Source organism: Lucilia sericata, unplaced genomic scaffold, assembly GCF_015586225.1.
Source record: "Lucilia sericata isolate MDLA Ls3-8-SP2 unplaced genomic scaffold, ASM1558622v1 Contig001206F_arrow, whole genome shotgun sequence".
Classification (NCBI taxonomy): Eukaryota; Metazoa; Arthropoda; class Insecta; order Diptera; family Calliphoridae; genus Lucilia; species Lucilia sericata.
In genome coordinates this window covers 126185-139630 of record NW_023995167.1, presented here as the reverse complement: position 1 = coordinate 139630, position 13446 = coordinate 126185, and the positions used below count along the sequence as shown (strand labels likewise).

The following is a 13446-nucleotide window of genomic DNA, read 5'->3' as shown; positions in this document are numbered from 1 at the left end:
AATAAATTAATGAGGTTTTTGTGTTTGTTAAAAAATATGTCCTCTTTTGGTTTATATTCAAATATTTTTTTATAATATTTTTAGATATATTTTTACTGCTTATTTAAAAATTATGCATTTTTAATAAATTTAATTTAATTTAAAATTTTCCCCACAATTGCATAAACTATTTCCCAGAGCAAATAAAAAAAAAACTAAAATATTTAATTTTATAAATAATGCATACATAAACATGTATGACAAAAATAACTAAAACTTAATATTAGGAAAAAAATGTTGTTCACATTTTAATATAATAAATTATTCCAAAAAAAAAAATAATAATAAATAAACACAATTTTGCTACAATAAAGTGATTTTTGAAAAGATATGTATATTAACCCAACATAAATTTAGTTTACATAACAAATTGTATGTTATTGTGTTAGCTTAACAAAACTTTTAATCAATAAACAATTTGCATTTAATTAAACTTTTAATTGATTTTACAATTGGCGGTAATAGGAAAACAAAATATTAAAAAAAAAAACTCTACAGCATAAGCAGGAATTGTCAAAAGTTTAAAAGAAAATTTAACAATATTTCTTTCTTTCTCTTTCAGGGTTATAAAGTTTACTATACTACAAATCCTAATCAACCAGAAGCGTCTTGGGATTCTCAAATGGTTGATAACAGTGAACTGACAACAATATCTGACTTAACACCCCATGCCATATACACGGTACGTGTACAGGCATATACCTCCATGGGGGCCGGTCCAATGTCCACGCCAGTACAAGTGAAAACACAACAAGGTATGTAAACCCGTAATTTTATAATATTTTTATATTATTTAAAACCAACAAATAACAATATAAAAGTTTTCTTATATTTATTGCACTTTTAACTCAATGTTTTTCTTCTTAACCATCAAAATATAATCCCGCCTTTGTGGCAGCCAGACACCCAATAGGGAAACTAAAATCCCTTTTTATAAAATCAATAATTTACATCAATAACAATTCATCTTCTTTCTATAACCTTGGTAATACAATTGTTTATCAATAACAAATTTTACAATATAAATCCCTGTGACCTCGTCTTTGCATTACATCGGGTATTACCGGCTTTAATGTCTGCTGATGTTCAGTTCTTCTTTCTTTTAAACTTGACATCTTTAAGACATTTGTGATATAAAAAAAAACCTCGAGCGTACGTACATACTTTGTATGTGTTATTAAGTCAGGCGTTAAATTAAAATGTGTTCAAATCAAATGAAATAAAATGAAAAATAAAACGAAAATTTTAACGGAAAAATTTGCTTAAACACTGAAGAAAAATACAAAACTTTATATAAAGTAAAATTTTTAAAGCATTTGGTACTTTTTGCGGTCCAAATAGCAATAACTGAGTTAATAATTGTTAACTAGAACAGAACTAGAACAGAACTGGAACAGAACTAGAACAGAACTAGAACAGAACTAGAACAGAACTAGAACAGAACTAGAACAGAACTAGAACAGAACTAGAACAGAACTAGAACAGAACTAGAACAGAACTAGAACAGAACTAGAACAGAACTAGAACAGAACTAGAACAGAACTAGAACAGAACTAGAACACAACTAGAACAGAACTAGAACAGATCTAGAACAGAACTAGAACAGAACTAGAACAGAACTAGAACAGAACTAGAACAGAACTAGAACAGAACTAGAACAGAACTAGAACAGAACTAGAACAGAACTAAAACAGAACTAGAACAGAACTAGAACAGAACTAGAACTAGAACAGAACTAGAACAGAACTAGAACAGAACTAGAACAGAACTAGAACAGAACTAGAACAGAACTAGAACAGAACAAGAAGAGAGCTACAACATAACTAGAACAAGAACTAGGACAAGAACTAGAACTAGAACAAGAACTAGAACAAGAACTAGAAGAAGAACTAGAACAAGAACTAGAACAAGAACTAGAACAGAAGTAGTTATTTAGTTAGTGAATTAGTTAGTTAGTTAGTAGTTAGTTAGTTAGTTAGTTAGTAGTTAGTTAGTAGTTAGTTAGTTAGTTAGTTAGTTAGTTAGTTAGTAGTTAGTAGTTAGTTAGTAGTTAGTTAGTTAGTTAGTTAGTAGTTAGTTAGTTAGTTAGTTAGTTAGTTAGTAGTTAGTTAGTTAGTTAGTTAGTTAGTTAGTTAGTTAGTTAGTTAGTTAGTTAGTTAGTTAGTTAGTTAGTTAGTTAGTTAGTTAGTTAGTTAGTTAGTTAGTTAGTTAGTTAGTTAGTTAGTTAGTTAGTTAGTTAGTTAGTTAGTTAGTTAGTTAGTTAGTTAGTTAGTTAGTTAGTAGTTAGTTAGTTAGTTAGTTAGTTAGTTAGTAGTTAGTTAGTTAGTTAGTTAGTTAGTTAGTTAGTTAGTTAGTTAGTTAGTTAGTTAGTTAGTTAGTTAGTTAGTTAGTTAGTTAGTTAGTTAGTTTAGTTAGTTAGTTAGTTAGTTAGTTAGTTAGTTAGTTAGTTAGTTAGTTAGTTAGTTAGTTAGTTAGTTAGTTAGTTAGTTAGTTAGTTAGTTAGTTAGTTAGTTTAGTTAGTTAGTAGTTAGTTAGTTAGTTAGTTAGTTAGTTAGTTAGTTAGTTAGTTAGTTAGTTAGTTAGTTAGTTAGTTAGTTAGTTAGTTAGTTAGTTAGTTAGTTAGTTAGTTAGTTAGTTAGTTAGTTAGTTAGTTAGTTAGTTAGTTAGTAGTTAGTTGTTAGTTAGTTAGTTTAGTAGTTAGTTAGTTAGTTAGTAGTTAGTTAGTTAGTTAGTTAGTTAGTTAGTTAGTTAGTTAGTAGTTAGTTAGTTAGTTAGTTAGTTAGTTAGTTAGTTAGTTAGTTAGTTAGTTAGTTAGTTGTTAGTTAGTTAGTTAGTTAGTTAGTTAGTTAGTAGTTAGTTAGTTAGTTAGTTAGTTAGTTAGTTAGTTAGTTAGTAGTTAGTTAGTTAGTTAGTTAGTTAGTTTAGTATTTAGTTAGTTAGTTAGTTAGTTAGTTAGTTAGTTAGTTAGTTAGTTAGTTAGTTAGTTAGTTAGTTAGTTAGTTAGTTAGTTAGTTAGTTAGTTAGTTAGTTAGTTAGTAGTTAGTTAGTTAGTTAGTTAGTTAGTTAGTTAGTTAGTTAGTTAGTTAGTTAGTTAGTTAGTTAGTTAGTTAGTTAGTTAGTAGTTAGTTAGTTAGTTAGTTAGTTAGTTAGTTAGTTAGTAGTTAGTTAGTTAGTTAGTTAGTTAGTTAGTTAGTTAGTTAGTTAGTTAGTTAGTAGTTAGTTAGTTAGTTAGTTAGTTAGTGTAGTTAGTAGTTAGTTAGTTAGTTAGTTAGTTAGTTAGTTGTTAGTTAGTTAGTTAGTTAGTTAGTTAGTAGTTAGTAGTTAGTCAGTAGTTAGTTAGTTAGTACATGAATTCCAATGACAAGTAATTGTATTTGGTAGTCTTCAATTACAATTACATTACTAGTAATTACTTGTAGTACTTACTTGTATGGAAAACTCCTTTACTTTACATACTTTTGGGTCCCATCCTGCAAAATTTCTTATCCCATACTTTTTAAGCACATTTTGTACATTTTCCCGGATGCCTTCATTCAATCAAATTACTTATTTTAATAGTGTTAATGAGTTTTAAATATAGTACTTTTTCGTCCACATATACATACATTCATACATATTTTCCATTTAAAAAATTAAACAATTACACCAAAAGTCTATATTTATAAGTACATACATACATACATATTTACATAGTTATATTTATTTTAATTAACGCGTTTTATATTTTTGTGTTTGTATTGAGCTCAAATAAACCATGATATTTGTCAATATATACATACTTACATACATACATATGTATAATGTATTTAAATTTTTCACGAAATGTCAACACTGAGGTTTTTCTTTATTAAATATTTTGCCAGTGTAGTTTTTTGTCGGTTAGTGTCCTACAGCGGTAGAACCATTAAAGGCAACTTGAATAAAGATCATCACAGTAAATAAATCCAGAAATTAAATCCCTAAAAAGTGAAAATTTTACCTTTAAATGCCTTTAATAGATTTTTACTATTTTTAAATTAAAAAAAAAGGTCAAATTAAAATTTTAAAAGTAATTTTCATTAATTCATGAACATTTTTTTTATGACAAAATATCTTCCTTATTTTACATTTAGTTCAATCACTTGTTAATCGACACCAATTAAGTGGATTTTTTTTTTGTTCGTGCGCACAATTTCTTTTGTCAACATATTTAAATTGTCCATTTTTGTTGTACAACTTTTTTTTGTTGAAAATCATTAAGGAATAAAACGAAATAAATTATACGGGCAAAGTAAAGAACCATTAAATACAGGATCGCTCTTTTCCCTCTCCCCCTCAATATCTTTTTTTACATTGGATACTGATACATATTTACTGTTATAATGTTAACAACATGTTAAACTGATACAATCACAAATTAAAATAATAAATACGAAAAATCACTCACACATACACAAAAAAGCACGCACTTAAACATGTACAAGTTTTATATCCTTTTTCCGATTTAAATCTACAAAAAAAAAAAACAACAATTTGTTATATTGTATGTATATTGAAATTCTATATAAATATATTTAAGTTGCATTGCCATATTTTGCTGTAGTTTCTCTACTTTTTTTTTAACAGTCATTTTTACAGAAAATTATGACAAACAATAATGACATTGATTGGTGTTGAACGTTGGACGACAATAACGACAAGAAATAACAAAAAATAACAGGAAAAGATAATAAAAGGAATATGTTGTAATTAATATAATTGTTTCGAAATCATGTTTAAAACAGAAGAATAAATGCAGTTGGCTGAGAAGAAATAAATCAATTGTAGTTAAAATTGTTTAAAGAAAGGAAAAGTGAACAACCGGACAAAGAATGCTGTTAACTTGGCAGGATTTAAAGAATTTAAAAGCTTATCATTGTAAATGGAGATGTGATTCCAGAACTTAATTAAAACTGAACTAGAACAGAACAAAAAAAGAACAGAACCGAACTAGAACAGAACTAGAAAAGAACTAGAACAGGACAGAACTAGAACCATAACTAGAACAGAACTTAGAACAGAAATAGAACACAACTTAGAACAAACTAGAACAGAACTAGAACAGAACTAGAACTAGAACAGAACTAGAACAGAACTAGAACAGAACTAGAACCAGAACTTAGAACAGAACTAGAACAGAACTAGCCCCCCCACAGAATAGAACAGAACTTAGAACAGAACCTAGAACAGAACTAGAACAGAACTAGACAGAACTAGAACTAGAACCTAGAACAGAACTAGAACAGACTAGAACGACTAGAACAGAACTAGAACATGAACTCGAACAGAACTATAAGATGAACAGAACTAGAACAGAACTAGACCAGAACAGAACTAGAACAGAACTAGAACAGAAAACAGAACTAGAACAGAACTAGAACAGAACTAGAACAGAACTAGAACAGAACTAGAACAGAACTAGAACAGAACTAGAACAGAACTAGAACAGAACTAGAACAGAACTAGAACAGAACTAGACAGAACTAGAACAGAACTAGAACAGAACTAAGAACAGAACTAGAACAGAACCTAGAACAGAACTAGAACAGAACTAGAACGAACTAGGAACAGAACTAGAACAGAACTAGAAACAGAACTAGAACAGAACTAGCACAGAACTAGAACAGAACTAGAACAGAACTAGAACAGAACTAGAACAGAACTAGAACAGAACTAGAACAGAACTAGAACAGAACTAGAACACGAACTAGAACAGAACTAGAACAGAACTAGAACAGAACTAGAACAGAACTAGAACAGAACTAGAACAGAACTAGGACTAAAAGAACAGAAAACTAGAACCTAGAAACAGGAACTAGAACAGAACTAGAACAGAACTAGACAGACCTAAGAACTAGAACAGAACAGAACTAGAACAGAACTAGACAGAACGAACAGAACTAGAACAGAACTAGAACAGAACTAGAACAGAACTAGAACAGAACTAGAACAGAACTAGAACAGAACTAGAACTTTGACTAAACAAGAACTGAACCTTTAGTTACTCCCTGTTTTGTGTTTAACTTCATTAATCCTTGTTCGGTCTGAACTTTAAATGATTTACAAATTATCTCCTTTAAACTTTACCACTATTTTAATTGTTTTATAAATATCACGTGCCTGACATATAAAATAAAGCAAATTTTTTTGTGTACATTTTTTTTTTACTCACACTAACTTATAATTTGCGTATGTACTATTTGCTATAGTTGTAATTTGTTTAATTACAAAAGTACTCGTACTTACTTTTATACTTTTACTTACGCTTATTATACACGAACACTCGTAATATGTAAAATAATGTCATTTGCAACAAGAGAGAAAAAATGAGGGAGAAAACAAAAACTACAGCAAAAGTTTAAGGATCACGTTTCACATACGCATACGGCGACAAGGAGTGCAAGAAAATAATATGATGTTAATGTTGACTACAGAAGTTGCACAACTGCAATAGTATAGCAATGAAATTCTATAGTTGTAAGGTGTTTTTTTTATTGTGAAAATATTGTCCTTAGCAAATTGTTTTCACGGTGTAGATATATTTAGTACATTATACTTATTGTTGTAAAGGCAAGTTTACTTGCGACAAGTAAATAAATACATACATTCATTAGTGGTTACATGGGTATGTATTTATGTGTGATACTTAAGAGAATAGAGCTTAAAAATAGTAAATTTGTTTATAAAATTAAAGCGTGACTAATTTGCTAGTAAATAGTTTAAAGGGACACATAAATTATATGGTAATTAAATAATGAACGAAAAAACTATTGTTAAGACTACAAAAGTGAGTGCCAAAGATATTAATAAAGAGTAGTAAAGTGTTGTAAATAAGCAAGAGTATAGTATTAAAAGAAGACTGTGTTGAGTAGGAAAATGAGAGACAAACTATTGACTGCATTACTAAGTAAGTTATAGTGGAGCTTCTTGTAATAAAAGTGTCTGTAAATTCCCCAAAAGTGTAAACTGTAAAACTGAATTTGTTATAGTCAATGCCTATAACCAGGTCAACTTTTCAAAATCATACTTTAATTTCTAAAATTTATCATAAAATTGTCCATTTAATATAATATACAATTAATCAGTTTTAAATTTATTTATTTACCTGTGATTGCTATTATTAGGTTTAACTATTGTTTTAAATTTAAATTGTATTGTATTCTGTGTAAACTAATACACACATATGTCCATATATACATACATATTTACATATTAACAACAATAAAGCCATAATAAATTTGACTATAATAGTTTAAATTCAAAACCATAAATCTATATTGGGAAAAAAAACACACACAGACACACAAACGTATGTGGGAGCGTTAAAAATCACAACGGCAAGAGGTTTAAATAAATGGTTGCTAACAGAACACAGAGAGAAAACAACAAATCTATTGTTTTATTAAATTACAAAACAATCAAATATTTATCAAATGGAATAAACATGCAGATGAAGAGTATTGAATGCAATAGCGAGTTAAAATTAAATGTAATGTATACTTAAAGGGATAAAAAGGGTGTTCGCAGAAAAATAATAATTCTGTAGACAATTTGTTAAAAAAAACATTTTGTAAAACATACGTTCACAATATTCCCATTTTCTAATATAAATCCAAATAGTTTTTTTTATTCTACCGGATATTTTTCTTTAGGTTCACCCTAAAAACGCATATGTAACGGATATTTTACTGCTGTTCTATTTGCTTCCCTTATACTTTTTCACATATTTAAATGTTGTTTGTTGTTAAACAATAAAATTGTATGCAAATAAATAATTGTAAAACATTTTAGGTATTTTTAATCGTAACATTATTAAACGATTGATTGGTATTGTCGGTGTAATAGTATAAACATGTTCTATAAATATGACTAAATATATGTAAACATATTCAGAGTATTAGTGTGGGTGTGTCAATTTACACAAATATTTTATTTCATTTAATAAACAATAGCCGCAAATATTATACCTTTGATTTAATTATTTCAATATGTTTCGCCAACAAATAACTGTAATTTTATATGGTTTTAGTTATATGCTGATATTTAATGTTTAAAATCAAACAAATAAAAACTAGATGTTTTATGAATATTGTGCAGTAACCGATATTTGTTTGATGGTAATAAATATTTTCAATTTTTGTTTGTATTTGAAATCACAAAGGGAGAGAATTTGATTCGTCTAATTCCTAGTTCTAGTTCTGTTCTGTTCTAGTTCTGTTCTAGTTCTGTTCTAGTTCTGTTCTGTTCTGTTCTGTTCTAGTTCTGTTCTAGTTCTGTTCTAGTTCTGTTCTAGTTCTGTTCTAGTTCTGTTCTAGTTCTGTTCTAGTTCTGTTCTAGTTCTGTTCTAGTTCTGTTCTAGTTCTGTTCTAGTTCTGTTCTAGTTCTGTTCTAGTTCTGTTCTAGTTCTGTTCTAGTTCTGTTCTAGTTCTGTTCTAGTTCTGTTCTAGTTCTGTTCTAGTTCTGTTCTTGTTCTGTTCTAGTTCTGTTCTAGTTCTGTTCTAGTTCTGTTCTAGTTCTGTTCTAGTTCTGTTCTAGTTCTGTTCTAGTTCTGTTCTAGTTCTGTTCTAGTTCTGTTCTAGTTCTGTTCTAGTTCTGTTCTAGTTCTGTTCTAGTTCTGTTCTAGTTCTGTTCTAGTTCTGTTCTATTTCTGTTCTAGTTCTGTTCTAGTTCTGTTCTAGTTCTGTTCTAGTTCTGTTCTAGTTCTGTTCTAGTTCTGTTCTAGTTCTGTTCTAGTTCTGTTCTAGTTCTGTTCTAGTTCTGTTCTAGTTATGTTCTAGTTATGTTCTTGTTCTGTTCTAGTTCTGTTTTAGTTCTGTTCCAGTTCTGTTTTAGTTCTGTTTTAATTCTGTTAGTTCTGTTCTAGTTCTGTTCTAGTTCTGTTCTAGTTCTGTTCTAGTTCTGTTCTAGTTCTGTTCTAGTTCTGTTCTAGTTCTGTTCTAGTTCTGTTCTAGTTCTGTTCTGTTCTGTTCTAGTTCTGTTCTAGTTCTGTTCTAGTTCTGTTCTAGTTCTGTTCTAGTTCTGTTCTAGTTCTGTTCTAGTTCTGTTCTAGTTCTGTCTAGTTCTGTTCTAGTTCTGTTCTAGTTCTGTTCTAGTTGCTGTTCTAGTTCTGTTCTAGTTCGGTTCTAGTTCTGTTCTAGTTCTGTTCTAGTTCTTTTAGTTCTGTTTAATTCTGTTTTAGTTCTGTTTAGTTCTGTTCTAGTTCTGTTCTAGTTCTGTTCTAGTTCTGTTAGTTCTGTTCTAGTTCTGTTCTAGTTCTGTTCTAGTTTCTGTCTAGTTCTGTTCTAGTTCGTTCTAGTTCTGTTCTAGTTCTGTTCTAGTTCTGTTCTAGTTCTGTTCTAGTTCTGTTCTAGTTCTGTTCTAGTTCTGTTCTAGTTTCTGTTCTAGTTCTGTTCTAGTTCTGTTCTAGTTCTGTTCTAGTTCTGTTCTAGTTCTGTCTAGTTCTGTTCTAGTTCTGTTCTGTTGTCTAGTTCTGTTCTAGTTCTGTTCTAGTTCTGTTCTAGTTCTGTTCAAGTCTGTTCTAGTTCTCTTCTAGTTCTCTTCTAGTTCTGTTCTAGTTCTGTTCTGTCCTAGGTCTGTTCTAGTTCTTTTCGAGTTCTGTTCTAGTTCTGTTCTGTTCTGGTTTAATTTAGTTCAAGTATAGCTCTTTTATTTTTGTATTCAAGTGATAGGTTTTCTCAGTCCATCTGACATCTGCCTATTATTTGTACTCTTTATATTTTAATAACTTTTTTAACGTTGAAATCGTTGAAATTTCCCCCAATTTAAATACATACTTATTTATGTACTTCATAAAATGAATGTGGGCGGAAAGTTCATATTTTGGTGCTACCATTAAAGAACACAATACTTTGGAAAATAAAATTTTAATGCATTTTAACACAAAAACGAATGATAATGAAAATAAAGGAAAATGAAATTTTCTTATTTAAAAAGTTTTTTTTTACAATTGAAAATATACTCCTCAATAACTATTTGTGAGAGCACCGTAAAAAAAGAAAACAAATATGAAAATGGAAATAAAAATTTGGTCAAATATGTGTGTAAAGATTGATGAAGTGCTTCAGCAACAAGGACAGAAGACACACACATTTGAAGTTTTATATTTATATAGAGATAACGCAGGCAAGTCAGGAGACTCTATGGCTTGTTAAGGGGTGGAGGGTAATAAACAAAATTTATAATAGAGCTTTTTATAATTTTGATTTTTTTCTTTTATATTGTTTAAAAGAAGCAATAAATATGAGCAAAAAAGATATCAAGAAAATATTGATAATAATAATAAATATTTATAAATAAAAATTTAATTTAAATGATAACTCAAATAGTTATTGGCCACAACAAAATGTAAAAATACGTCTATAACCTCTGCATATTTTCGTTATTTGTTATGGCCAAGTTAAATAAAATAATAAAAAAAAAGAAAGAACAATTTTTATCTTTTAATATTTCAATTTTATATTGTTATTTGTGTATTTTACAATATTTTATTCCATTTTTTACACTTTTTCAAATATTGATAGTGAAAATTGGAAAAATGTAAAAGTTCTTGTCGGCCGAAATGAAACGGCCCAACAATAACAACGAAAACAAATATTTTATTTAATTTCCGTTTGTGAATTTTTATTAACATTGTCATCATCTCTGTCTCTCCCCTTTCACTCTTTCTCTCTCACACTATTGCTCTCTTTTTAATGCGTGGACATGTACTTTTACATTTTGGCATATAAATCAATATAAACAATTTTACATCATCAACATCCATCTGGTTTTTATCATGAACTCTGAACCGCAAACATCAACAACTCCAACAACAACAATAACTACCCCAACAAAAACAATAAAATAAAAATGGATTGATGGCTGCGTTTTAATGCAGGTGTCCCTTCGCAACCCAGCAATTTCCGGGCCACCGATATCGGCGAGACCGCAGTTACATTGCAATGGTCCAAACCGACACATTCCAGTGAAAATATTGTTCATTATGAATTATACTGGAATGATACATACGCCAAACAGGATCATCACAAGTGAGTACGACAACACCTTTAGCTTCATTATCATCACATTTCGGTGTCATGTTAGTGTAGATGATAATGATGTTCGCAGCTGGTGGCAAGAACAAAATAAATATACAGGAAATTTCATTAAAATAAATAAATTAATGGTTTATTTGAAATTTAATTTTTTTATGTGATTCCATAATGTTTAAGCGGAAATTTAATTTGATAAAAATAATATTTCTATTAAAAATTATAAATGAAAGGTTAACAGAGGATCTAGAAAAGTTATTGCTGCTTTCATATAGTGTGATCTAGTTCGGTTATATTAGAGTTTGAATTCACTTTCAGTTCTAGTTCAGTTCTAGTTCTAGTTCAGTTCTAGTTCAGTTCTAGTTCAGTTCTAGTTCTGTTCTAGTTCAGTTCTAGTTCAGTTCTAGTTCAGTTCTAGTTCAGTTCTAGTTCAGTTCTAGTTCAGTTCTAGTTCAGTTCTAGTTCAGTTCTAGTTCAGTTCTAGTTCAGTTCTAGTTCAGTTCTAGTTCAGTTCTAGTTCAGTTCTAGTTCAGTTCTAGTTCAGTTCTAGTTCAGTTCTAGTTCAGTTCTAGTTCAGTTCTAGTTCTAGTTCAGTTCTAGTTCAGTTCTAGTTCAGTTCTAGTTCAGTTCTAGTTCAGTTCTAGTTCTAGTTCAGTTCTAGTCCAGTTCTAGTTCAGTTCTAGTTCAGTTCTAGTTCAGTTCTAGTTCAGTTCTAGTTCAGTTTTAGTTCAGTTCTAGTTCAGTTCTAGTTCAGTTCTAGTTCAGTTCTAGTTCAGTTCTAGTTCAGTTCTAGTTCAGTTCTAGTTTAGTTCTAGTTTAGTTCTAGTTCAGTTCTAGTTCAGTTCTAGTTCAGTTCTTGTTCAGTTCTAGTTCAGCTCTTGTTCAGTTCTAGTTCTAGTTCAGTTCTAGTTCAGTTCTAGTTCGGTTCTAGTTCAGTTCTAGTTCAGTTCTAGTTCAGTTCTAGTTCAGTTCTAGTTCAGTTCTTGTTCAGTTCTAGTTCAGTTCTTGTTCAGTTCTAGTTCTAGTTCAGTTCTAGTTCAGTTCTAGTTCAGTTCTAGTTCAGTTCTAGTTCAGTTCTAGTTCAGTTCTAGTTCAGTTCTAGTTCAGTTCTAGTTCAGTTCTAGTTCAGTTCTAGTTCAGTTCTAGTTCAGTTCTAGTTCAGTTCTAGTTCAGTTCTAGTTCAGTTCTAGTTCAGTTCTAGTTCAGTTCAAGTTCAAGTTCAGTTCTAGTTCAGTTCTAGTTCAGTTCTAGTTCAGTTCTAGTTCAGTACTAGTTCAGTTCTAGTTCAGTTCTAGTTCAGTTCTAGTTCAGTTCTAGTTCAGGTCTAGTTCAGTTCTAGTAGTTAGTTCTAGTTTAGTTCTAGTTTAGTTCTAGTTTAGTTCTAGTTTAGTTCTAGTTTAGTTCTAGTTCAGTTCTAGTTCAGTTCTAGTTCAGTTCTAGTTCAGTTCTAGTTCAGTTCTAGTTCAGTTCTGTTTTAGTTCCAGTTCATTTCTTAGGCACAGAATTCAGTCCATATTCTAATTCTTGTTTCGATTTTCTTTAACATTCTCAATTTTCTTCCACTTTTTCGCACCCCTAACAGGCGAATTTCCAATACTGAATCCTATACGCTTGATGGTTTGTATCCTGATACTTTATACTACATTTGGCTGGCAGCTCGTTCTCAAAGAGGTGAAGGTGCCACAACACCACCCATACCCGTCCGTACGAAACAATATGGTGAGTAAATATTTCAGTTTTTTTTTATGAATTATAACTATTATTTATATAAAATATTTATCTATATATAAATATATATATTTTAAAAATATACTACTCTACAACTATATCAAAAATATATATTGAAAATAATAAACAATCTTAACATAAGGTGTCAAAAATCCTTATAAAATTAAATATTTTTTTTAATAACAAAGATTTTTTACTTAACCATTAATATAAACAATACAGTATCTAGTAGTTTTTCATAAATAGTTTTAAGTTTTTACTTTCGTTTGATATTATTTTATAATTAATTCAAATTTAAACAATTGAATTTTTAAGTTAATTTTTTTAAAAAGGTGTTGTTTAAATGTAGAAAGTTAATGTTTTATATACATAAATTTAAATATGTAAATTATTTATAAAAACCCCTTAGAGAAATAATGAATATAATATTGAATAATATTTTATTTTTTTATTAAATAATTTGTTCTTTTTATTATTTGTTTAAATAAAACACAAAGAATATTAAGAGATGTCACAGTTTTGTTTAAGCAATAAAACCTAACATGTTATTTAGGATGAGAGAATAACAAAATCTAAAGCCTACTTTTAGGTGTAAGCATTATTTTGTTATAATAGTGAGATCCAAAAGTAG

At 29.2% G+C, this 13446-nt stretch overlaps 1 protein-coding gene across 1 annotated transcript in view; it reads left to right on the top strand.

The window, feature by feature from the left end:
- Nucleotides 1–601: 601 nt before the first annotated feature.
- The window catches only part of LOC119610470 (tyrosine-protein phosphatase Lar), a gene marked incomplete at its 5' end in the record, with an annotated part of 63858 nt that continues 51013 nt past the window's right edge, over nt 602–13446 (top strand). The window contains 3 exons of the mRNA XM_037965697.1: nt 602–794; nt 10934–11084; nt 12670–12806. Of these exons, the coding sequence (XP_037821625.1) occupies nt 602–794; nt 10934–11084; nt 12670–12806 (481 nt within the window). The remainder of the gene's footprint in view (nt 795–10933; nt 11085–12669; nt 12807–13446) is intronic.